This window comes from Heptranchias perlo, chromosome 1 (assembly GCF_035084215.1).
Source record: "Heptranchias perlo isolate sHepPer1 chromosome 1, sHepPer1.hap1, whole genome shotgun sequence".
Taxonomy (NCBI): Eukaryota; Metazoa; Chordata; class Chondrichthyes; order Hexanchiformes; family Hexanchidae; genus Heptranchias; species Heptranchias perlo.
The window spans coordinates 37596801-37624080 of NC_090325.1; the positions used below are offsets into that span (position 1 = coordinate 37596801).

At 40.5% G+C, this 27280-nt stretch overlaps 1 protein-coding gene across 2 annotated transcripts in view; it reads left to right on the forward strand.

Moving 5' to 3' along the window:
• LOC137321425 (WD repeat-containing protein 7) overlaps positions 1 to 27280 on the forward strand; it is a 644210-nt gene that overhangs the window by 247544 nt on the left and 369386 nt on the right. For both annotated transcript variants that reach the window (XM_067983813.1, XM_067983820.1), the window contains 2 exons: positions 2470 to 2588; positions 4705 to 4828. In XM_067983813.1, coding sequence (XP_067839914.1) covers positions 2470 to 2588; positions 4705 to 4828 — 243 coding nt within the window. The remainder of the gene's footprint in view (positions 1 to 2469; positions 2589 to 4704; positions 4829 to 27280) is intronic.

Genomic DNA, 27280 nt, shown 5'->3' on the forward strand with positions numbered 1-27280 from the left:
ATGTCAACTATATCAGTTGATATCCAGGACAAATGCTTAATCATTAGAGAAAGGACACACATGACTAAACATTGCCGAACGCCGCCACCAAATATGCAGCAGAATTTTGATAAAGAAATAGTCCATTTTAGAGTGCCAGCAAGAAATGGGGTGGATGGAGAATCTTGCAAAAAGTAATGATTTTAGGACAGTATTTGAGATCTTTATACTCCTTTGATGGGTGTACATAAATATGAGAAACGGGCTAAAAATATTCCACTAAGAGGGACTAAATTTTTTTTAAAATGAAATTTCCCCACTGACTGTAAGTCAGAGTCTACAAATAATTTGTTATATCTGAACAAAACTCATGTGACTGTATTTTATGGTAACTCTTCATGCTCAGCGGATGTTTTGATAAGAACCATATTCTGATGCTTCTAGTATGTTTACACCTTACATACTTTTTTGATAGTTGGGCTAGCGGGTTAGAAGAATGAATTGTTATTGGAATCAAGGGGAGATAAATAATCCTTCCAAGTATATGTAGAAAACATGGATGGTTTGTAGTTATTGCATTGCTATGACTGGCACTAATTATTAGACTGCTTTTCAAGAAAAAGTTAGTTTGCTAGAGCTTTCAGATATTTTCTATAATGCACATTGCTTTAAAATTGCTGGCACTAATATAAGTTGGTGTAATGCTCTTTAAGAACTTTAAAAGAAATCATAGAAATTAGCATAAGAATGTTGTGTGTCTCTAATGTGACGGTCTTGTAGTTAAAGGAACTGTGGATTCTACTTAATGTAAGTTTTACAAAACCATGGGGTAACACTCCATTAATATATCTTTACAGTCTCATTTTTCCATTCTTACTAATGCTATTATTTTTATTTTGTCCTCCTAAAAATTACTCTGCTTCTCTTCTCTTTTCTGTCTTCCTTTTCCTCTCCAAGCTGCTGTTGCTGCCCATGAGGCTGACTGCTCTGGCAATGTTTTACATAGCTGCCCCTCAGTCAATGAAGGTATTCTCCTCCCTCTCTAATACATCATACTAGCTTTCATCATTTTAAGTTCAGTAGTTATTTATCATGCAGCATTTACCGGTCTTATATAGAGGTAAGTGCATTAGTGCAGGAGTAGTACAAGAGTTATGATGCACCTTCTTTCTTTTCTGCCTCCGTATGACAATTTTTCTCATTTTGGGAAGAAGAATGTTGCATTTTTATAAGTAGAAATTTAACTGCATAAAATTTGTAAATGATTCGAACTTTGATCAAACTGGACAAAGCCTGTCCTGAGAACTGTTTCAGTTATGTTTTTCTGATTTACTGCAAGTAGAGTGTTTGGATAAAAATTGGAACAATTTTGCTGCAATAAATTAAATGTGTCTGCTGGATTGAGAGTAGACTTTCTACTTTAGATGTAAAAATGGAAGTCTATAAACAAACCTGAAAAGCTATCCTAAATGTCAAAGGGGGATAACTCTATTGGTCATTTGATTGGTATTGTTCAGTTGCCCCTTGTTTAAAGTTGGCCAGAGATTGTCTGAGAGCAGGGCATTTTTATGGCCGCTTTCTGATGCAATGACATGAAGTTGCATTTTAGTGATGAAATGAGATCTGCCCACAACCCATCAGTAAAGTGGAACTTAATATTGTCAAACCGGAGAGAATTCTACGCAAAATGTCTACTTCCAAGTTGCTTCTAACTAGCAGCTATAAAGCATAAAAATGGTAACAAGGGGAGACTAAATGACACCGGTAGGTGTATAAGTTTGTCCCTTTAACATGATTTTGATTATGTGATCATTTAAATAAAATTCCCTTTTGATTATCTGCCACATTTTGGATTGTACTTGAAATTATTTCTAATCTAAGAGCATCCCCAGATTCCCATTTTTCTAGTTAATGGTCTAAAACAGTTTGCAGAATTGTTTCATGCAAGTGACATATTATGAATGTTATTTAAGAAAACACTAAGAATGAGTCAGCTAAAATGTATTACTGTAATATTCATTTGTGTATATATTAAATTTATGAAAAAATGTAAACATTTTATTAATGGTAGCTGAATACTAATACTTGTTAAATCCTTGTTGAATGTTTTGTCAAAGTTATGCATTTTGCTATCTTTGTAGTCCACAGTATATTGTAGTCATTTTTATTCTTGGCAAGTCTGTATATTATTTTTATTTTACATTTAATCATTGCAGTTTAAGCAGACAACATCTATTTGAATTTATATTTTTGAAGTTGGTCACCATAGAATCTCTGCAATTAGTTTTTTTTACAGAGGGAGTCAAAGATATAGTTGATAGTATTCCTCTGGCAGGGGCATCAGTAGTATTTCAAGTTGAAGGTATAACTTTGACACCTCATTTTGAATTAAATGTGTGCCAGACTATTAGGATTGTTGTAACTTCTGGTTAATAGTCAACGTGTCTTATTATCGTCATCATGAACAATGCACTTGATGTACTTTCATAGGCTGGAGTCAACTAGCAGCCATGCATTGTGTAATGCTTCCTGATCATCTCGGACAGGACAACTTTAGACCTCCACTTCTGGAGATGTTGGCCCGGCGATGGCAAGATCGCTGTTTAGAGGTAAAGTTTTATTTAAAGAAATGTTATTTTCAACTGATTATGTACCAAGCTAGTTGTGCAATGGAATGTTGTTTCCTGATGTGGTGTAACCCTTTTTAATTATTCCCATTGATGCAGCTTCTCTTTGGTCATATACATTTTTTTTTTAAGTTAATAGATGAACAAATAGACAAGTGCTACAATGTAAATGTACTGAGATTGCATTGTATTACATTTCATGATATTGACAGTGGATCCTGGCAGTGATGCACACTCATTTTATCCTTATTTGTTGTCTCCAAATTTGGATGTTATGAGAAAGTAAACTCTAGATTACACTGTATTGTTTCATACCTAATGGAATTAGAATTTAAACTGATAGGAATAGACTGAAGTCAAATATTCTGTGGGGCAGAATTTTCCTTGTGCTGCTAGTTCTGGTGGGGGAAACAATATGGTCTGCACAAGATGAATAATGGGAACAGATAAATATTTATCCAGGCACTATTTTACAAAGTATAGTCATAGTATGGTGCCTGTGCCGAATTCCTTTGAGTTTAAATATGACAGAGTCCAGGATGGGGATAGTTTCTCCCTATACCATACAATCCTCTCAGTGTTAAAGTAGAGGCGCATCGCACAATAATATTATGTGCCTTAAGTGTGGATGTGAGATGAGAACTGAATCAAGTTTGGCTGTGATGCCCCTACCTGTGAATAGCCTGCCAACAATCACCAGCAAGACTTACATTTACATAATGATCATTTAAGCAGACTACCAAATAGAACTGCACTGCAGTAAGATGTTAGTGGTTTCGGTGAGGGGAGTAAGAGATGTTGGCAAAAAGAAAATGAATACCTTTCTTTGTACTCAGTTAATTTACAGTGCTCTAAAGTCGAGAGGTCTGCATGAACCTGACGGACATGTCATTTGGGAGTACTGCAGTCAGAAAATGTCAAAATTCCATTTTTGAAGGCAAATCATAAATATTGTAAAACCTTAAGTTTGTTTTATGTGCAAGCCATATTCTAATTTGATATTTCCAGTTTTATATTCGAATAAGTTTATTTGAGGCTGTTGCAATGGCAAAATTTGTACTGTGTGGTTACCAGGTGACACTGCTGACTGTTACAATTTTAGAGCATTTCATAGAGACTGGTAAATTGTTTTTGGTACCTATGTTTGATAAACGAGTAGGTAGCCTTGACATCACACCTCTGCTGTTGTGGCAGAAATGTTGTTGAATGTGCAGCTTTGTAAAAAAGAGACTATGAGGAGTTGAATGGGGACCAGCTGGAATTTTACCATTTTGATAAATAACTTGAACATAAAATACTCTTTTTTTGCAGCATTACAAAGGTTAGCATTGTAAGTTCCATTGTAATATATGTAAAAATAAAAATGAACTTCACTGGTGTGGTATTTGAGGAAAACTCCCTCCTCATAATTTTGAAAGCTCTTTCATAGTTCAGTGAGCAATTGGATTTCACACCTCCTCCTTCACTGCTCCCCCCACCATTCTCTGACTTCAAAAACTTGTCAGTGTTACTCTTGGTTCAGATATCAAAATGCACACTAACCTAGTATTCCATTAGAGAGCAGATGAAGCTCATCACTTGGGAGTCTTCATATCAGTTCCAGATAAAAATCTGCTACTCACTCGAGAGAGGGTGGATTTACTATATTTGAAACAGAATTTATTTGTTAGAAGATTCATGATTGACATCTGGGCTAGAGGTTTTACATCAAAACTGAACCTCATCATGTAACCAATTAATTTTGACCTATTGATCAGGTTCACAGGTGATTTCAAAGTTGTCTGCCTGACGTGGCAGCCATGTGCTCTTTTTATACAGGATGATTCTTGTTTTTGAGGATAAAATGTCTTGACCATTGTCAAAGAGTGACTATCTTCTCTGTGGGATATTAAGCCCATTAACTTTCCTTGAGTCTGTATTTGTTGCAATATGAAGTTGCTAAAAGTTCTACATCCACTAATTGATCATCTAAAAGTTCCAAATGTTTCTACAAGGTCTATAAATTTGATAAAGTTTTGAGTGTTTAAATTTTATAAATGCTTTTTATATAGCATTTCACACGGCAATGAATATATTTGAATTATCTTTCCTTCAATAGGTTAGAGAAGCTGCTCAAGCTTTACTGTTGGCAGAGCTTCGTAGAATTGAAAAAGAAGGACGAAAGGAAACAATAGACATGTGGGCACCATACCTGCCACAGTATGTTGACAACGTTATGTCACGTAAGTATCTTCTTGGTCCTTTTACCAGAAAGATTCTGAAACCAGGGAGCAAGTGCAGTAGTTTAGAGTACTGTACTTTACTACTCTAATGGCTTAATATATAAATACATTGCCTGTACCAGGTTTGATCCTAGGTCTGTGTGAAGTTAGATGATCCCAGCTGAGCCAGCAGTTGGTGTGCTACAATTGGTAGCAGTGCCGCTGGACAAGGAAAGGAGAAATCAGACAGAGTTCCTGCTTGAAAGCAACATGTGTGAATACTGGGTGAGGACAGAACTGAGCCTGAGTTCGATGCTCCCCACGTATAATAGCCTGCAAATCTATTGTTAAAATTTGTGCATGAAGAAGAGCCATTGGGCGAGTGATCCAAGCCAGCACCTATAGAATTGTATTCTAGCATTAGGGAGGGAGAGTTTAAAAAAAGTTGTTTTTTAAAAAAAAAATCCAAAATCCTACGTTTCTATGAGACAAGTAACTTTACGGAATTTCAATATAGGTACCATATTTATCTATGTAGACGTTATATGCCCGTAATATTTTCTTTTTTGATTGATAGTTAACAAAGTACATCTCATACTGAGCTATATTGCCAAATGTTTTGGAATACCAGTTTGAGGCAGTCATGCTGAAACTATGCAGTGCTCTTGAGGACCATGACACTGCATTCAATTTTGGTCATAGAATCATAAAATGGTTACAGCACAGAAGGAGGCCATTCGGCCCATCGAGCCCATGCAGTTCTCATCTTGGCACACGGTAAATATTCAAGCCCTGAAGGGGTTGCACAGAAGAATCATGAGGCTGATTCCTAGGGTCAGACGACAGAGTTTCAAGAAAGGCTAGAAACATTCCAACTCTTCAGCTTTGAAATGAGGCAAATGATACGAAATAGAATAGAAAAGGTATTTCAAGCACTATTTCAAGTTGAGCCACATCTGCAAATCAAGGGACATGGGTAGAACCTGATAAAGGCAAGTTCAGGACTGATGTCAGGAAAGAGTGATTAATAACTGGAATTGCTTTCTGGGTAGGGTAGCAGAGGGAAAACCTCTGGCATAATTGAAGATGCATTTAGGTACAGTGATGGGGGTCTACAGGTTACTAGGAATTGGTTTTCAGTGGCACTGTTCACAAGATCAGTCTGCTGCTTTGTTAGACTTTTATTTTGCAGCACTTTAATCTGAGATATTTTACAGATGTAGTCTGAAACTGCAGTTGATATTTTATGGCACATAAGAAGGTAGGAATGAGAAAAGGCTATTCCAAAATCTAGCTGCGTTTCCAAGTCCATATAAAGGACTGTTCAGTTCTATATATGGTACCAAGGCTATATCTATGGATAACGAAAACGCTGGAAATACATAGCAGACCCTCCAGAATCTGTAAAGAGAAAAGAAAGAACTTGCATTTTTCTTATCACCTTTCATGACCTCAGGGCGTCCCAAAGTGCTTCACAGCCAACGAGTACTATGAAGTGTAGTCTCGGTTGTAATGTACGGCAAGGCAGCAGCCAATTTGCACACAGCAAAGTCTCATAAACAGCAATGAGATAAATGAGCAGATAATATGCTTTTTAGTGATGTTGGTTGAGGGATAATAGAATAGTGCCGGGGATCTTTTACATCTATCTTAGAGGCCAGAAGGGGCTTCAGCTTAATGGCATGTTCGAAAGTCAACAGTGTCAGCCCAGATCATGTGCTCAAGTCTCTGGAGTTGACTTGAACCTACAACCTTCTGACTCAGAGTTGAGTGTGTTACGACTGAGCTAAGGTTGACACATTTCGGGTATAAGCCTATATAATGCTGTTAAACTGGGAATCCATTCTTTTTTAATCATACTCCTGGACTAAAATAAATTTGAAATTCATTTTGCATGGTACCTAATGCCACGTGCAATTGAATTATTACTTGCTGACTTCAAACAGTAGTTGCTGCATATTAGTCAATCATATGAAGCATTTTATTTTATGGTACATTCGTAGGTACATTATCATTTTTATTATTTGCATTTGTATTCTAAAGCCACTTGTAATTGTTGCTTTTTTATATTCCTGTTCCCAGAATAAATGAACTCAATTGCTTATTTATTTTTCAGATAATTATTTTGATTAGTTTCATTTCCTTAGAGACATTAGGCTTTTGTGGTAATTGAACGAGAAACAACGTCAAGAACGTAATTTTGCTGCTATTGTATTGCGTATCAGTATTTAAAACCTGTTTGAGTTGAAATCATCTAAGTGCTGTGTAATGTGAGATTGATTAATCTGCTAATGGTGTAGTATTAGGATTGAGGTTATTATTTATTACATCCCTAGAGGGGATTAATCTACTGCCTGTTGTGATTATTTTTTGACAGCAGTCAGTCAGTCAGTTGAACAACCACTTAATTGATTTTATATAACAAGAAATATTCCACACACTTAACATTTTGGTGAAGAAATTGTGTGTTTTTAAATTTTTACTTTTCCCTTTCATTTATTATGTGTGCAGATTTTCCAAGGTTTTGTATCCCATGCATGACAAATGAAGTGCTGTCAGCTGTCTAAAAAAATTGGTTTGATTTTTAAAAAATTAATTACATGACAGTGGTGTAGGCCGTAAAATCACCAGGGTGCTGCACAACAACGACACAGAAGGCTGCATTATGGAAGAGACTTGTATTCTATATGTACTATGGATTGCCTTATCGTGTGTCTCAAGATGTTCCACAGTGACTCGCGTACAATTAATTATCTTTTGAAATGTAGTTATTGTTGTGGTGTGGGTAAACTTGCCAACCAATTTCCATAAAGCATAGTCCCACAAATAAATAAGGTGAATGTCCAATTAATCTTTTTTTTGGTGGTTTTGATTAAGGAATAAATATTGTCCAGCATACCATAAGAACTCCTTTCTCATCTAAGAATAGTCCAATGGGATCTTTCATGTCCATTTAAATCACTGGACCAAGCAGACTGGACTTCGGTTTAATGTTCCATTTGAAGGACTGTACCACAATAATACAATAAGGTGTTAGCCTTGATTATGTGTTCAGACCCTGGAATAGATCTTGAACCCATAGCTTTTTGACTCAGAGATGAGAGTACTACCAACTGGGCCAAGCTGACACTTGTGTCTGTTTCTTTTTTTTGCCCTTTATCCTTACCCAGCTGACAGTAGTTGAGGGAAAATCAGAAAATGTGTTGTTATTGGACTGCTATTGCGTGAAAATATTGAATCCAGAACAAGAAAACGCCATTCAGCCTATCAATCTTGTTCTACCCAGAAGCCATGTAGAATTATTTTGTCATGGATTTTCCTCCCACAACACCTGTTGATCTACTTAGAGAATCCGCTATCTTCCTTGAAAAAAATTCAAGTAGTGATGTAAAACCCTCAGTCCTGCTTCTGAGCAGATATTATTCTAATACCTTTTTAAAAATGTCAGAAGACCTAGATTCAACTCCTTCTTTCCACATCACAAGATCACAAAAATATTAAGGTTAAGGATGGATATTTGGCCCATCTTAATTCATCCATGCAAAAGGTTCTAACATTGCTTCCCCCTCTCTAATTATAGCGTCCAATTGGTTCTTAAATGGTTTGTGGGTTTTTGCCTCCACTACTCTTTCTGGAAATTTATTCTACATGATCGCTCAGTGTAAGGAATTTCCTTGTTATTAGTGCTAAAGGTACCATTTACTAGTCAGAACCTGTGTTCCCTAGTTGCACTCCCACAGTTTAATTTAAAGTGATATTGAGGGTTAACATTTTCCATACCTTCAACAACCTTATATATGTCTATAAGATCATCTCTCAGACACCTCCTTTCTTGTTCTGGATTCAATATTTTCATGCAAGAGCAGTCCAATGACAACATGTCTTCTGATTTTTTTCCCTCAACTACTGTCAGCTGGATAGGGAAAAGTCAGGTTTCTTCATTCATTCCTGAAAACTCATACCCCAGTCACTAAGGATCAGCCTCGTGCCTCTTTACTGCCATCAATGCTTGATTCATGGTGACCAGAACTGGACACAGTATTCAAGATATGCTCTGACCAGAGAACTATAAAGTTTGATCATTCCCTTCTCTGACTTGTATTCTCCTGTTATGGCTATGTATATTGGTTTTGTTGATTTTTGCACTGAATTGGTTGGACATGTTCAGTGTTGAACCCATTAAGACTCCGAGGGAATTATGCAGGGAATTATATGTCATCTATGTTTCCTTCCTTTATGTAGCACTTCACATTTGCCTGCATTAAATTTCATCTGCCATTGTTCTGCCCACTCACACATCTTGTCCAACTCATGCTGTAATTTCTGAGTTGTCTCTTTCCAATTCCATTGCTCCATCTAGTTTCTTATCATCTGCAAATTTTAGCTCTTTGCATTGAGTTTCTGAATCCAGGCCATTTATATAAGTTAGAAACAGTAATGGTCCCAGCACTGAGCCCTGTGGCACCCATCTCTTTACTTCTCTCCACTCTGAAATTAATCCTCTAATGAGCACTCGATTCCCACTGTTCAGGCAGTTTCTTATCCATTGCCAGGATTTACTCTGAATCCCCAAAACTTTGAGTTTAATTAATACCCTATTATGTGGAACTTTTCAAAGCCTTTTGGAAGTCAAGGTACGTCCTGTCATCGGGCTTACCAAAGTTCACTTGGCTTGGCACTTCCTCAAAGAAGTCAACAAGGTTAATCAACCAGGATATTCCATGTTGACTTCTGTTAACTGTGTTATTGTTGTACAGATGATCCTGATAATCGATTCCATTATTTTTCTAGTATCCCTCAGCACTCTGGGTTAACATTTTAGGCTGAGCAGGTGGTGGAAAGAATAGCCAGATGGGGAGGCAATGATAAGGGGAAAGGTGCCACCACACAAGCCAATTTTCAGTCAAAGCTTGGATGCCAACTCAAACAGCCGCAATAAAATCGTGGATGGCAAGGTACTTGTCAGTGAGTGAACAAATATTTTGAAATTCTTCTCATTGGAATGATAGGAAAGTAGATCCTAGTAGTGAAATCATTCGATTACTTTTCTCTGCTTTTGATTGCTTTGTATCTTGTTTAGCTATTACTTAAATCTCCTGGATTACTTTGGCATTGTTTTTATGGGAAGAATTACAAACATATTATGTAATTGAGGGGCTGCAGTCCCAGTTGACACTTGCACATAATCAATTTCAACACCTAATTGAAATGAAAATGATGATGTTATTACACATACTCGTACACACCAATCTACCTGTTTCAAATGCATCTGTCCATGACAGTATTGGTAGGAGTGACCACCACACAATCCTCGTGGAGACGAAGTCTCATCTTCGCACTGAGGACCCCGTCCAACGTGTTGTGTGGCACTACCACCGTGCTAAATGGGATAGATTCAGAACAGATCTAGCAGCTCAAAACTGGGCATCCATGAGGCGCTGTGGGCCATCAGCAGCAGCAGAATTGTATTCCAGCACAATCTGTAACCTCATGGCCCGGCATATTACTCACTCTACCATTACCAACAAGCCAGGGGATCAACCCTGGTTTAATGAGGAGTGTGGAAGAGCATGCCAGGAGCAGCACCAGGCGTACCTAAAAATGAGGTGCCAACCTGGTGAAGTTACAACTCAGGACTACATGCATGCTAAACAGCGGAAGCAACATGCTATAGACAGAGCTAAGCGATTCCATAACCAACGGATCAGATCAAAGCTCTGCAGTCCTGCCACATCCAGTCGTGAATGGTGGTGGACAATTAAACAACTAACGGGAGGAGGAGGAGGCTCTGCAAACATCCACATCCTCAACGATGGCGGAGTCCAGCACGTGAGTGCAAAAGACAAGGCTGAAGCGTTTGCAACCATCTTCAGCCAGACGTGCCGAGTGGATGATCCATCTCGGCCTCCTCCCGATATCCCCACCATCACAGCAGCTAGTGTGCAGCTAATTCGATTCACTGCACGTGATATCAAGAAACGGCTGAGTGCACTGAATACAGCAAAGGCTATGGGCCCCGATAACATCCTGGCTGCAGCGCTGAAGTCTTGTGCACCAGAACTAGCTGCGTCTCTAGCCAAGCTGTTCCAGTACAGCTACACCACTGGCATCCACCCAACAATGTGGAAAATTGCCCAGGTATGTCCTGTCCACAAAAAGCAGGACAAATCCAATCCGGCCAATTACCGCCCCGTCAGTCTACTCTCAATCATTAGCAAAGTAATGGAAGGTGTCGTCGACAGTGCTATCAAGCGGCACTTACTACCAATAACCTGCTCACCGATGCTCAGTTTGGGTTCCACCAGGACCACTCGGCTCCAGACCTCATTACAGCCTTGGTCCAAACATGGACAAAGGAGCTGAATTCCAGAGGTGAGGTGAGAGTGACTGCCCTTAACATCAAGGCAGCATTTGACCGAGTGTGGCACCAAGGAGCCCTAGTAAAATTGAAGTCAATGGGAATCGGGGGGAAAACTCTTCAGTGGCTGGAGTCATACCTAGCACAAAGGAAGATGGTAGTGGTTGTTGGAGGCCAATCATCACAGCCCCAGGACATTGCTGCAGGAGTTTCTCAGGGCAGTGTCCTTGGCCCAACCATCTTCAGCTGCTTCATCAATGACCTTCCCTCCATCATAAGGTCAGAAATGGGGATGTTCGCTGATGATTGCACAGTGTTCAGTTCCATTCGCAACCCCTCTAATAGTGAAGCAGTCCGAGCCCACATGCAGCAAGTCCTGGATAACATCCAGGCTTGGGCTGATAAGTGGCAAGTAACATTCGCGCCAGACGAGTGCCAGGCAATGACCATCTCCAACAAGAGAGAGTCTAACCACCTCCCCTTGACATTCAACGGCATTACCATCGCCGAATCCCCCACCATCAACATTTTGGGGGTCACCATTGACCAGAAACTTAACTGGACCAGCCATATAAATACTGTGGCTACTAGAGCAGGTCAGAGGCTGGGTATTCTGCCACGAGTGACTCACCTCCTGAATCCCCAAAGCCTTTCCACCATCTACAAGGCACAAGTCAGGAGTGTGATAGAATACTCTCCACTTGCCTGGATGAGTGCAGCTCCAACAACACTCAAGAAGCTCGACATCATCCAGGACAAAGCAGCCCGCTTGATTGGCACCCCATTCACCACCCGAAACGTTTACTGGCGCACAGTGGCTGCAGTGTGTACCATCCACAGGATGCACTGCAGCAACTCGCCAAGGCTTCTTCGACAGCACCTCCCAAACCCATGACCTCTACCACCTAGAAAGACAAGAGCAGCAGGCGCATGGAAACAACACCACCTGCACGTTCCCCTCCAAGTCACACACCATTCTGACTTGGAAATATACCGCCATTCCTTCATCGTCGCTGGGTCAAAATCCTGGAACTCCCTTCCTAACAGCACTGTGGGAGAACCTTCACCACACGGACTGCAGCGGTTCAAGAAGGTGGCTCACCACCAACTTTTTTTTTGTTCGTTCATGGGATGTGGGCGTCGCTGGCGAGGCCGGCATTTATTGCCCATCCTCAATTGCCCTTGAGAAGGTGGTGGTGAGCCGCCTTGATCCGCTGCAGTCCGTGTGGCGAAGGTTCTCCCACAGTGCTGTTAGGAAGGGAGTTCCAGGATTTTGCCTTGATGTCAAGGGCAGTCACTCTCACCTCACCTCTGGAATTCAGCTCTTTTGTCCATGTTTAGACCAAGGCTGTAATGAGGTCTGGAGCGAGTGGTCCTGGCGGAACCCAAATTGAGCATTGCTAAGCAGGTTATTGGTGAGTACGTGCCGCTTGATAGCACTGTCGACGACACCTTCCATCACTTTGCTAATGATTGAGAGTAGACTGATGGGGCGGTAATTGGCCTGATTGGATTTGTCCTGCTTATTGTGGACAGGACATACCTGGGCAATTTTCCACATTGTCGGGTAGATGCCAGTGTTGTAGCTGTACTGGAACTGCTTGGCTAGAGGCGCAGCTAGTTCTGGAGCACAAGACTTCACTACTACAGCCAGGATGTTGTCGGGGCCCATAGCCTTTGCTGTATCCAGTGCACTCAGCCGTTTCTTGATATCACGTGGAGGGAATCGAATTGGCTGAAGACTGGCTTCTGTGATGGTGGGGATATCGGGAGGAGGCCGAGATGGATCATCCACTCGGCACGTCTGGTTGAAGATGGTTGCAAACGCTTCAGCCTTGTCTTTTGCACTCACGTGCTGGACTCTGCCATCATTGAGGATGTGGATGTTTGCAGAGCCTTCTCCTCCCGTTAGTTGTTTAATTGTCCACCACCATTCACGACTGGATGTGGCAGGACTGCAGAGCTTTGATCTGATCCGTTGGTTGTGGAATCGCTTAGCTCTGTCTATAGCATGTTGCTTCCGCTGTTTAGCATGCATGTAGTCCTGAGTTGCAGCTTCACCAGGTTGGCACCTCATTTTTAGGTACGCCTGGTGCTGCTCTTGGCACGCTCTTCTACACTCCTCATTGAACCAGGGTTGATCCCCTGGCTTGTTGGTAATGGTAGAGTGAGGAATATGCTGGGCCATGAGGTTACAGATTGTGCTGGAATACAATTCTGCTGCTGGCGATGGCCCACAGCGCCTCATGGATGCCCAGTTTTGAGCTGCTAGATCTGTTCTGAATCTATCCCATTTAGCACGTTGCATGGTGTCCTCAGTGCGAAGACGGGACTTGGTCTCCACAAGGACTGCGCGGTAGTCACTCCTACCAATACTGTCATGGACAGATGCATTTGCGACAGGTAGATTGGTGAGGACAAGGTCAAGTAAGTTTTTCCCTTGTGTTGGTTCGCTCACCACCTGCTGCAGGTCCAGTCTGGCAGCTATGTCCTTCATGACACGGCCAGCTCGGTCAGTAGTGGTGTTACCGAGCCACTCTTGGTGATGGACATGGAAGACCCCCACCTAGAGTACATTCTGTGCCCATGCTACCCTCAGTGCTTCCTCCAAGTGGTCATGATGTGGAGATGCCGGTGATGGACTGGGGTTGACAATTGTAAACAATTTTACAACACCAAGTTATAGTCCAGCAATTTTATTTTAAATTCACAAGCTTTCGGAGATTTTCTCGTTCCTCAGGCAAATGTTTCAAGATCTCCTTGAAGCCTACGCATTTATACATATTGAACAATAATACATGGTGTTTACAGACTGCCCCTGCAACTGCCCGTTGCCAAGGCAATCACCGTGTTCAGACAGAGAGGTGTTACCTGCAGAACATGGAGGAGGACTGATTCATCAGCTGAGGGAGGGCGGTAGGTGGTAATCAGCAGCAGGTTTCCTTGCCCGTGTTTGACCTGATGCCAAGGGCAATTAGGGATGGGCAATAAATGCCGGCCTCGCCAGCGACGCCCACATTACCACGAACGAAAAAAACCCACATGTTCCACAAAACAACAACTTGCGTTTATATAGCACCTTTAAGGTAGTAAAATGTACCAAGGCGCTTCAAAGGAGTGTGATCAAACAAAATTTGACACCGAGCCACATAAGGAGATATTAGGACAGGCGACCAAAAACTTCGTCAAAGAGGTAGGTTTTAAGGAGCGCCTTAAAAGTGGAGAGAGAGGCGGAGAGGCTTATGGAGGGAATTCCAGAGTTTCGGGCCTAGGCAGCTGAAGGCATAGTTGCCACAAGTTTGTATGCTAATTTAACTTGACTTTTTACTTAATTTGACAATTTCTTGTCTAATCTTACCTCTGTAATATTCAATCCAATTCCTAATTTACCCATAAATATTCAGCTCATGGTTTAAAGAATTAAACAAGGTTGACTGATTTGACTTGTAAGGTCTGTTCTACATATTTATCACCGTACAGAGCAAGAAAAACATCTTCAAATCTCTCATCTTGCTTGAGGCTTGTTAATTTTGAAACTCCATACATTTACATCATGTATGCCTCTCAACATTTTGAAGACCTACATCATGTTCCTCCTCAATCATAATTTCTCCAAAATATCGAGTATGATTTTAATTTTACTAAAATTTTATAGGAATAACTGTCCATAAATCATTTTGAGTTACAGCTGTTTTAATTAAAAAGTGAAACCCATCCCCCAAACTAAAGTATTTTTTTTAACATATTACATAGAATTTACAGCACAGAAACTTTATTTTATTTTTCTTTCCAAATTTCTGAAAATAAGTGATTGTGATAAGAGTATTTCTAAAATTTGCACCATATATTTAGAATTCTGCCTTCCATGAATGTTCTAACAATGTGACTTCCAAAACCATTTTAATTTTCAGAAATTATTTTCCAGCTTCAAGAATGTGTCGGCAGTGGTAGTGTTGTGAATAAAATGATTGTCATATCCATCTGTGACTCTATCTTGAATTCCTGATGAACATTGAGCTGCTTGCCTTTAACCAGTTTATAGGGTTTGAATCATAGAATAGAATCATAGAATGGTTACAGCACAGAAGAAGGCCTTTCGATCAATCGAGCCTGTGCTGGCTCTTTGTAAGAGCAATCCAGTTAGTCCCATTCCCCCGCTCTTTCCCCGTAGCCCTGCAAATTTTTCCCTTCAAGTATTTATCCAATTCCTTTTTGAAAGCCACGATTGAATCTGCTTCCACCACTACCCTTTCAGGCAGCGATTTCCAGATCATAACTACTCGCTGTGTAAAAATGTTTTTCTTCATGTTGCCTTTGGTCCTTTTGCTGATCACCTTAAATCTGTGTCCTCTGGTTCTCGACCCTTCTGCCAATGGGAACAGTTTCTGTTTATTTACTTTATCTAAACCCTTCATGATTTTGAACACTTCTATCAAATCTCTTCTCAACCTTCTTTTCTCTAAGGAGAACTTTTTTTATGCAACCCGACTGTCAGGACCGCTCTAGGGGTGAAGTGGTGGCACTGTGCAGTGTGTGATGCCTGTGTCTTCCAGGAGCGAGCGCCTGTATTGCAAAAAGACATTGTGTGTTGTCTGCCACTGTGGAGTAGAAGGCAAGGCTGTTTGTTGCCTGTCTGCCATGTTAAGGCTGTCTGAGTAATTCTGCCTGGAGTATCATGAGGTAGCAGGTTGATGATCTGTCTACCTTGCAACAAATTTCAGGTCTGCCTTAGATATTCTTTCAATGCAGGAGTGAGCCCATGCTGACCAGTGACAGTTGGGGCACATCTAATACTCTTCAGCATAACGTCACTCAGCGTCCTCCTCATAAAGAAGAGAAGTAAGAAACCATGCTGCCCCGTTCAAGTCAGCAGAGTAAATACATGCTTTTTGTGGCCACCCTCGTGTTAGCGTTAGCACCTCACCTTCCCACCTGCAATATTAGCCGTGTCTGTTGCCTAAACTCTTGGGAGCTATTCGCATTGTCCATTGTCTAAACTGTGGGGAGTGTTAGCACTGTGCATTATCTGAACTGTGGGGAGTATTAGCACAGTGCGTTGCCTGAACTGTGGGGAGTGTTAGCACTATGCGTTGCTTGAACTGTGGGGAGTGTTAGCACAGTGCGTTGCCTGAACTGTGGGGAGTGTTAGCACTATGCGTTGCCTGAACTGTGGGGAGTGTTAGCACTGTGCGTTGCCTGAACTGTGGGGAGTGTTAGCACTATGCGTTGCTTGAACTGTGGGGAGTGTTAGCACTATGCGTTGCCTGAACTGTGGGGAGTGTTAGCACTGTGCGTTGCCTGAACTGTGGGGAGTGTTAGCACTATGCGTTGCTTGAACTGTGGAGAGTGTTAGCACTATGCGTTGCCTGAACTGTGGGGAGTGTTAGCACTGTGCGTTGCCTGAACTGTGGGGAGTGTTAGCGCTATGCGTTGCCTGAACTGTGGGGAGTGTTAGCACTATGCGTTGCTTGAACTGTGGAGAGTGTTAGCACTATGCGTTGCCTGAACTGTGGGGAGTGTTAGCACAGTGCGTTGCCTGAACTGTGGGGAGTGTTAGCACAGTGCGTTGCCTGAACTGTGGGGAGTGTTAGCACTGTGCGTTGCCTGAACTGTGGGGAGTGTTAGCACTGTGCGTTGCCTGAACTGTGGGGAGTGTTAGCGCTATGCGTTGCCTGAACTGTGGGGAGTGTTAGCACTATGCGTTGCTTGAACTGTGGAGAGTGTTAGCACTATGCGTTGCCTGAACTGTGGGGAGTGTTAGCACTATGCGTTGCCTGAACTGTGGGGAGTGTTAGCACTATGCGTTGCCTGAACTGTGGGGAGTGTTAGCGCTATGCGTTGCTTGAACTGTGGGGAGTGTTAGCACAGTGCGTTGCCTGTACTGTGGGGAGTGTTAGCACTATGCGTTGCCTGAACTGTGGGGAGTGTTAGCACTGTGCATTATCTGAACTGTGGGGAGTATTAGCACAGTGCGTTGCCTGAACTGTGGGGAGTGTTAGCACAGTGCGTTGCCTGAACTGTGGGGAGTGTTAGCACTATGCGTTGCCTGAACTGTGGGGAGTGTTAGCGCTATGCGTTGCCTGAACTGTGGGGAGTGTTAGCGCTATGCGTTGCCTGAACTGTGGGGAGTGTTAGCACTATGCGTTGCTTGAACTGTGGGGAGTGTTAGCGCTATGCGTTGCCTGAACTGTGGGGAGTGTTAGCACTATGCGTTGCCTGAACTGTGGGGAGTGTTAGCACTATGCGTTGCCTGAACTGTGGGGAGTGTTAGCACTATGCGTTGCTTGAACTGTGGGGAGTGTTAGCACTATGCGTTGCTTGAACTGTGGAGAGTGTTAGCACTATGCGTTGCCTGAACTGTGGGGAGTGTTAGCGCTATGCGTTGCCTGAACTATGGGGAGTGTTAGCACTATGCATTGCTTGAACTGTGGGGAGTGTTAGCACTATGCGTTGCCTGATCTGTGAGGAGTGTATTTCCAGAAGATGAGATAAATGGGTGATATGATCAATTTAAAATAAGGGACTTGACAGGATTGACAGAGGGCAACTCTAGTAGAGTCTAGAACAAGAGGACATAATAGCATTTGAACTAAGCCAGATAAAGAAAATATGGAATGCACTGCCCCAGATATGGATGTAGTGGTAGAACCAATTGAAGTGTTTAAAGGGGAGGTAGATACTTACTTGGAAGTAAGGGCATTAAGGGATTTTAAAGCGAGCAATTGGAATTAAAAAGATGAAGCACTGCTATGGTTAACAAAATGGACGATGATGCTTCATGGTCTACTCCTATCCCTAATTTCCTCTCTTCCTCCGCTATGATAACTGTAAATTTTTAAACCTGAACACCTCTTATAACTTTAAAGCACCAGCAAAATAAATTAGGGTGGAGAGAATGAAGAACTAGATATGTTGTCTGTTGGTTAGTAATGTCTTTCCTTTTTTAATTTTATAGGATGCAAAGATAGATAAATTGTATAAATATGCTTTTGTGGTTTTCAATGTTACTATTTTCACACTCATCCCTTTTCTTTCCTATGTTGTTGGTACCCACATGGACCACGACTTCTGGCTGTTCCCCTTCCCCCTGCAGAATACAACAAGCAATTAGGAAGGCAAATAGCATGTTGGCCTTTATTGCAAGGGGGTTGGAATACAAGAGTAAGGAAGTCTTAATACAATTGTACAGGACTTTGGTGAGACCCCACCTGGAGTACTGCGTACAGTTTTGGTCTCTTTATCTAAGGAAGGATGTACGTGCCTTAGAGGCGGTGCAACGGAGGTTCACTAGATTAATTCCTATGAGGAGAGATTGAGTAGAATGGGCCTATACTCTCTGGAGTTTAGAATAATGAGAGGTGATCTCATTGAAACATATAAGATTCTGAGGGGGCTTGACAGGGTAGATGCTGAGAAGTTGATCCCCCTGGCTGGAGAGTCTAGAACTAGGGGGCATAGTCGCAGGATAGGGGGTCGGCCATTTAAGACTGAGATGAGGAGGCATTTCTTCACTCAGAGGGTTGTGAATCTTTGGAATTCTTTATTCTGGGCTGTGGCTGCTGAGTCGTTGAGTATATTCAAGGAAGAGATAGATACATTTTTGGGCTGTAGGGGAATCGAGGGATATGGGGATCGGGCAGGAAAGTGGAGTTGAGGTAGAAGATCAGCCATGATCTGATTGAATGGCGGAGCAGGCTCGAGGGGCTGCATGGCCTACTCCTGCTCCTATTTCTCATGTTCTTATGTTCTTATAAGCTATGTAAAGAGTTCAAATATTTCTTGCAATATTTTGTTTTAGCCTATTTCCCCACACCAATTGATCTTTTTCACTAAAATACAGCTTCTTTAAGGGTGTTTGGGAGACTAAAGGGTTAACTATAAGTCGTGTTTTATTCAGAAGCTGAGAGAGGCACAGCTCATTAGTTGCGATTCCTATGGTTTTTGTTTTTACATTGCCACTGGCATTAATCCTGTTGTATACCCAATACATCAAAGTGATGAATAGGTTTTTAACATCCTAGTCATAGAAATCAGTGGGTTACAAATAGCATCCTGAGCTAAGCTAGGAGAAATTTGCAGTTTCTGCATTTATGCCAGTAAATGTCCACATTTTGTCTTTTTTTAATATAAAAAGTGATCATATTAAGCTGAAACATTAATGAAGCTGCAGCAGAATCTACTGTTACCCAATTGCACTAGCATGTTTTTTATACATATCGAGAGCACAACGTGTTCCTTTTCGCCATTCTGTATAGGCTGTTTGTCAAAACTATCTTGTTCCTGTCTTACTCTATTGTTCTAAAATTTCATATTAGCTCAGCCAAATAACTACAGCACTGGACTGTCAACTGGGAGACCAGAGTTTGAATCCTACTGATATTTGTATTCAGCATTTCCTTAGTCATAGCCAGGTCATTGGGGGAAAGGATGTCCTGTACTCTTAAAATATGCTTCCTTACAGGTTAGTTGAGGTGCAGCATTGATGATGTCTGAGAAAGTCAACAAAATGGTGTTTGATGGTAAGGGAAAAGATTGCATTTTGGTGCTAGAAAGTAAGAAAAATAAAGTATAAAAGTAATTTCATCTTAAGATTTTATACCTGCTGGCATTGAATCACAGCAAATACTGCATAACCTGTCATACTTTTCTGTCCTACTGCTAACTGCAGAAGGGTTGATCAACCCCACCTCATGCCCTTGCCTACAGTACCCATAGCAGAGTGGTTAAATGTCTACATATCAATCCGACCAATTGGAGAAAAAAAAAGAAAGGCTGTAGAAACTCAAACCAGGAGATCTGAGGATATACAAAACAGAACACTTGAATACATTTATCACTTACCAGAGTCAATCACAAAGCTGTGAGCCACTCTGAATCCGTGACCTAACACCACTACTACTGCAACATGTATAATAATGCACAAAACTTTGCCATTGCAACAAAAAGTTGCTTTGCTGAATTGTACTATAGTATTTTGAATTAAATTCAAAGTTAGATAGATGATTAAAATCAAGAACAACTAAAATTATTTTGCATGTTCTATTAATTATACTTTGGTACTGACACAAATTTGACTTTTCAATTGCACTCAAATGCATTTTAAAACACGCATGATGGCAGCCCTGTTCTGATAGGCAGTGTATAAAATAAGGCCTGACATGTGCTTCAATATTTATAAACAAGGTTTTATTTCATGGACTTGAAGTTGTAATCTTTTATCAAAATAACGTTACAAGCAGCTCTTTATTTCAACCAAGGTTCTGAACAAATTCAATGTCCATCTTTATTTGTGTTGATTTACTATTTATCAAAGGGCTTCACATTACCCAACAGATTTCCCCATTTTGTCCCTGTACAAGTTATGTGAAAGAAAACAAAGTGTGAAATTGTATTTGGATTTTTTTTAAATGGGGGAGCATATAGGCAGGCAGATACAAGAGAATTTATTCAGTATGAAGCATGAATTTAGGTTACAGAAAATTGGAGTACTGTGTTCAGGTCAAACTCCCCAGCAACCATCACAGGTCATATTTGTGAGAACTGTCTGTTATGGTTGTCTCCTGCTCTGTCTTTCTATGTTCCCTAAAATACAGTAAAAGGAAAAAAATTGCCTGACTCCTGCATGAAATAAGTTTTACTCTAACAGTGCTGAATGTTCTGACTGCTGCTATTTGCTGCTGTTGGTGAATTCGGTGCTCACTGCAGACCATCCCGACTTGGAAATATATCGCCGTTCCTTCATCGTCGCTGGGTCAAAATCCTGGAACTCCCTTCCTAACAGCACTGTGGGAGAACCGTCACCACACGGACTGCAGCGGTTCAAGAAGGCGGCTCACCACCACCTTCTCGAGGGCAATTAGGGATGGGCAATAAATGCTGGCCTCGCCAGCGACGCCCACATCCCGTGAACGAATAAAAAAAAAACCCATAATAGATTCCAATGTTCATTTTAACCAGTATATTTTTCTTCTGATTGTCTATATATTTAAACTTTGATTTGGTGGATATTGCAGGGATCAGGCAGGAAGAGAATTAATGGAGAATGTTCTGGGAAACCTTGATCAAGTCAGTATAAATATTCTAATGGACAAAGTGATGAGACCTATTGTAAGTTAGTAACTTTCTGAACATCCATAATCACTACCTAAGTTGCTGAGTACTATGTTAGGCCCTGCATGTCCAAAAAATGCCTTTGATGTAATAGTTGCAAAGTAGTTTGAAAAGATGTGCTCCATTTCTAAGAACGTCTTAGCCTAAAAGATGGAAGACTTGGGGGATATGTTGTACTCTGTGTATTCTTGATCACTGGCTTTACTTATGATTTGCCTATTCCCTTTCAACTTTTTCTGAACTGACCGCCATCTTGCACATTTGTCTTATATATTGTATTTATGTGTCGATTTCTGTGATATATAATAATTTTCTGTTATAAGATTTTAAAAAGTGATATGTATGAAAAACCCTGTAACAAACTAGTGATAAAATATCAAACTGTCAAAAAATCAAACTGCATTGATGCGATTTTTAGCATACCTTATCATGTATTTAAACTAACAATTGACCTCTGATGTATTTGCCCCATTGCCATTTATTGTAATGCAGATTTTGAGATTTCAGATACTCAATAAGGACTTTATATTTTTTTGAACACGTGGCAGAAATACTTTAGTTCCAAGGTTTTGTTGCATTTTCTTTGAAGTTGCATATACAATTTAACATATCCTGAATTGCTTTCTCCTCTCTTTTCCCTTTCCCACCCTATATGACTTCATTCTGTGATTTTTTTTAAACCAGAAGCTAATTTTGGCAGGTAAATGTTAAGCGAACAAAAAGGGAAAGAGAAAAAATAAAGTGGGATTCTTAGTTTTCATCAGAAATACAAGTATGATTCAGATATTGAATAGCTGATAAAAAATAATTCTTAATGACGGTGATGTGACATAAAGATAACATTATCACCATATATGTGTGCCATTTTTGATTGACAGGCTTAAAGATAACATTATTTTTACATACATGTGACATCTCATCAATGCAGTGTTATTCTTAAAGCCATGAATGCCCCTTTGCCTTTCCCTGAGGCTGCAAATGACTCATTTTTAATGGGCAATCATGATAAGTTCTCACAAATATGACCTGTGATGGTTGCTGGGGAGTTTGACCAGAACACAGTATTCCAAAGTTCTGACTAAAGGTCATCGACCTGAAACGTGAAACATTAACGCTACTGTACTCTCTCCACAGATGCTACCTAACGTGCTGGAGTGTTTCTTGCATTTTCTGTTTTTAGTTTAGATTTCTAGCATCTGTAGTATTTTGCTTTTTACCCTCTGGATTACTAGTCTAGGCCTCTGGTGCCCTTGGATGTAGTCTAGTGGTTATATTACTGGACTAGTAATTCAAATCATTCTATGAGCATATTAAACAAATTGAGTAAATAAATATCAGCAATGGAAACATTTATTTTCTTTGAGAAAGCATATTTTTAGTCGATTCATAAAGGGGATTATGTAAATATACTAAATTTCATTGAGATGTAGCTTGTGGTATTTGGGTCAATGGTGATGTTTCATAAACAGGAACTGTGGTTTAAATTAGCTTTTAAGTTTCTCTCCAGTTAATTTTTTTTTAGGTTTTAATGCAACTTGAAGGTTTTGGAAGTCACCCTGCACATAATAGTAAACTGAGGACTATAACAAAATCTATTACTAGACTGATAAATATATTGACCAATTCTTTAAAAACCTAAAATAAGCATCTGAGATTTTTGCTATTATCATTGTTAGACATTTGCACAATAAAACACAGATCTATTACTTCAAAAAGGATACCAAATGCTATCCAGAGAAATAATGGGAAAATATGTATCTTAAATACAGCATACAGTCCATAAAGCATCTTGCCCATTGCAAACCATGGTTTTGATTAAAGTAGGACTGTTTTTTTGAAAGAAGTAGAGAAAATGACACAGCATGAATGGTGTAGCAGTAATTCAGTAAACTGCATTCATTTCCTGAAGTATGCTGTTAGCTATGGTCAGTTGGTGGAATGACTAGATGCTGAAAGCCGTTGAAGCCCTGCTCTAGGGAACAACTTCCATAGCAACCACTGATGGTCAGTATTTTGTTTCAGCTGAAGTGATGCTGCCTGACCCCTCTGTGACTTGGGTCGTAAGGTCAATAAATTGCATTTTATATTCAGAAGCAGCCTGACCGCCAAACTAATGGGTTTTTAAAATGAAGGGCGATCTGGGAAGATCCAGTTTAGGTTTGTATGTCACCGAAATGAACATTTTGTCGCAATAAATTTCACACAGTATTGCAGTAGCTTCTTCTTAGCACCAATGCTGTATCATAGCACACTATCCATTTGCTGTTTTCCAGTCAAATTGGCCAGCCTTTCTAATAGGGTCATCGTGGATTGTGGCCACACATCAGGACGATAAAATACCCTGCTGCTTGCATTAAATGCTTTAATCGACAATTTCACTTGCAATAAATATGCCATTGTTAATTTCACAAGATTTTATTTTTCGCTAATGATACTAAATTGCACACTTGTTTGTTCAACTCTGTATTCAAGCACACATTTACTTAGTAATTACAGTTCTTACTGTAAAGGATAATATGTTAGGTGGTGGTCCCTGAAGATTCTGCTGATAATACAACAGGGGCCAGGTCTATCTCATTTCTGCCCATTTTTCAGCTAAATGCGAATGTCCATGTGAGATGTCAGCCGGTACATTATTCAGTGTTTGATTAGTCTCTGTCAAATGATGATTTACTGAAGCACATTGCTTAGTGATGCAGCCTGCATTACAAAGCACTGGTAACAGATGCTAAACCTTTGCTTCAAATAGTCAGAACTTGTAGAAGCATCTGACTATAAGCAATTAACTTTTCAAGAACACATCTCCTTGGCTAACTGAAATTAGGATAGCAGCTGATGTGACAATTCCAAGACATAACATGTCAGAAATATTTTGCTGTTGAGATGGACTTGCTTGTAAGTTAAGTCTGATATCATAGAATCATACAACATGGAAACAGGCCCTTCGGCCCAACATGTCCATGTCGCCCAGTTTATACCACTAAGCTAGTCCCAATTGCCTGCACTTGGTCCGTATCCCTCTATACCCATCTTACCCATGTAACTGTCCAAATGCTTTTTAAAAGACAAAATTGTACCCGCCTCTACTACTGCCTCTGGCAGCTCGTTCCAGACACTCACCACCCTTTGAGTGAAAAAATTGCCCCTCTGGACCCTTTTGAATCTCTCCCCTCTCACCTTAAATCTATGCCCCCTCGTTATAGACTCCCCTACCTTTGGGAAAAGATTTTGACTATCGACCTTATCTATGCCCCTCATTATTTTATAGACTTCTATAAGATCACCCCTTAACCTCCTACTCTCCAGGGAAAAAAGTCTCAGTCTATCCAACCTCTCCCTATAAGTCAAACCATCAAGTCCCGGTAGCATCCTAGTAAATCTTTTCTGCACTCTTTCTAGTTTAATAATATCCTTTCTATAATATCTAAGCACATTGTAGAACAAATGGCAGTTGCTCTTATTTTACAATTTTTGGAAAAATGAGTGGTACAATTTCTTGGTTTCCTACTGTCTGATTTGTCACGCTGCTTGTTCGACATCCAGTACTTTCCTCCGAATGAATGTTGGGAAAATCAAAGCTTACTGTCTGGTCCCTGCAACAAACTCCCTTCCCTAGCCACTAACTCCATCCCTCTCCCTGGCCACTGTCAGAGGCTGAACCAGACCGATCGCAACCTTGGCATCGTATTGAGCTTCTGACCCCATACCCTCTCCATCACCAAGATAGTTTACTTCCACCTCCGTAACATTGCCCATCTCCACCCCTGCCTCAGTTCATCTGCTGCTGAAACTCTCATCCATGCCTTTGTTACCTCTAGATTTGATTGTTCCAATGCTCCCCTGGCCAGCCTCCCATCTTCCATCCCCCATAAACTTGAGCTCATCCAAAACTCTGCTGTCTGTACCTTAACTCCCACCAAGTCCAGTTCACCCATCACCCCTGTGCTCGCTGACCTACATTGGCTTCCGGTCTGGCAACACCTCGATTTTAAAATTCTCATCCTTGTTTTCAAATTCCTCCATGGCGTCACCCCTCCCTATCTCTGTAATCTCTTCCAACCCCACAACTGCCCAAGATCTCTGTGCTCCTCCAACTCTGGCCTCTTGCGCATTCCCAATTTTAGTCGCTTCACCATTGGTGGCAGTGCCTTCAGCTGCCATATCTCTAAGCTCTGAAATTCCCTCCCTAAACCCCTCCGTCTCTCTACCTCTCTCTCCTCCTTTAAGATGCTGCTTAATACCTACCTCTGTGACCAAGCCTGCCTAATATCTCCTTATGTGGCTCGGTATCAAATTTTGTTTGATTACTACGCTATGAAGCGCTTTGGAATGTTTTACTACATTAAAGGGGCTATATAAATGCAAGTTGTTGTTGTTGTTGTAGCAGTATATGCAGCATAGTTAATACATGGAGACAAAATCAAAAACCTCTGGAAAATTGAGTTGGTCATAACTTCGAGTTTGCAACAGTGGTGCAAGTAAGAGGCCATATATACTGACAATGTCCTCAGCTTTTGAAATATAGCCAGGTAATTTATGTACTTTATTTACCTAGCTGTCTTGGGTTGAATTTTGTTGCTTGATCAAGTCTAAGCTGAGGTGTATTTCAAAGCTTAATGACACTGTTGCAGTTTGGATTTGTGGCTCGGCTGAAATTTCCACAGATAGACTAAGAGGTTTCAGTTCTTAAGAAAATATCTAAATTTTCTGTCCTGTGTAGATTATTGTAGCTTGGGTTTAATAATTAATCCCTGAATGGCTGTAAGTTGCTTACTGGAGATTACATAAAATGTTAACAACTTTTCTCTTGCCACTTCAGATAGTGGAAAAATAACACACAACCAGATCATTGTGTGCAGACTAAATTACAAATTTATTTACGCATAAAAATATATTAATGCAAAAAAGACATGATACCAATACAGCGTCATGCTAAATTGGCTGTTTAAAACAAAAAAAAACCAGTCCAAAATTCTTGAATCTCTTAAATAGTAAGATCAAGCAGATGTGTTTGGCAGTGCTTTGCCAGGAACCTACTGTTACTGTTTTGCAAATGATAGACCCTTGTTCAAGAAAGGGAAAATAGATACTCCAGAAAATTTTTGGTCTTGGCTGTGGGTAAGTTTCTAGAATCCATTATATGGAATAAAATTAGTTAACACTTAGAGAAGCATGGACAGTCAGCATGGATTTGTGGTGTCTACATGGCGCTTGATACATTTATTTATACTTTTTCTTCAAAAAATTCATAGATAAGGAATGCAGTGGATGATGTTTGTATGGATTTTTGAAAGACATTTGACAAAAGGTTGTCATATAAGAGACTTGTGAAAATGAAGACACTTAGTATTTAAAGTTGCTGTAGCTGCATGGATAAGGGATAGTAGAGTAGGAGTAAGTGGATATTTTTCAGGTTGGTGGGATGTGAATAATGGTGTGCCCCAGGGATTTGTGTTGGTCATCTTTTGTTTTCCATTTCTATTAATAATTTAGACAAGCCACAAAAAGAATGATATCGAAGCTTGTTGATATCAAATTAGGGGGATGAAAACGAAGGAAGATAGCATAGACTTCTTAGTAACATGGGCGGATGAAGAGAAATATGTGGTAGTACAGTTTGGGAGAAAGAACAATGAAAGGAAGTACACCCTAAATGATAAATTTTGTAAGAGTGGAGGTTAAACCCCCAGTTGGACTATTGCTTGGAAGTTCTGGGCACATTCATGGAAAGTTCACTAGAATGGCAGCAGAAATGATCTTATCAAATGGCGGAGCAGGCACGAGGGGCTGAATGGCCTACTCCTGTTCCTATGTTCCTATGTCTTATAATTATTGAAAGAAGACCTGCAAAACTGTGCTTTTTTTTATTGGAACAGAGAGGTTAAAGGGGGACCTAATAGACATTTTCGAGAATGTGAAAGGTTTTCAGAGGATAAATAGTTTCCAATGGTTTGTGAATTAATAACCAGGTGAAATAGATTCAGGAGGAAGGAGGGAGTTTGAAG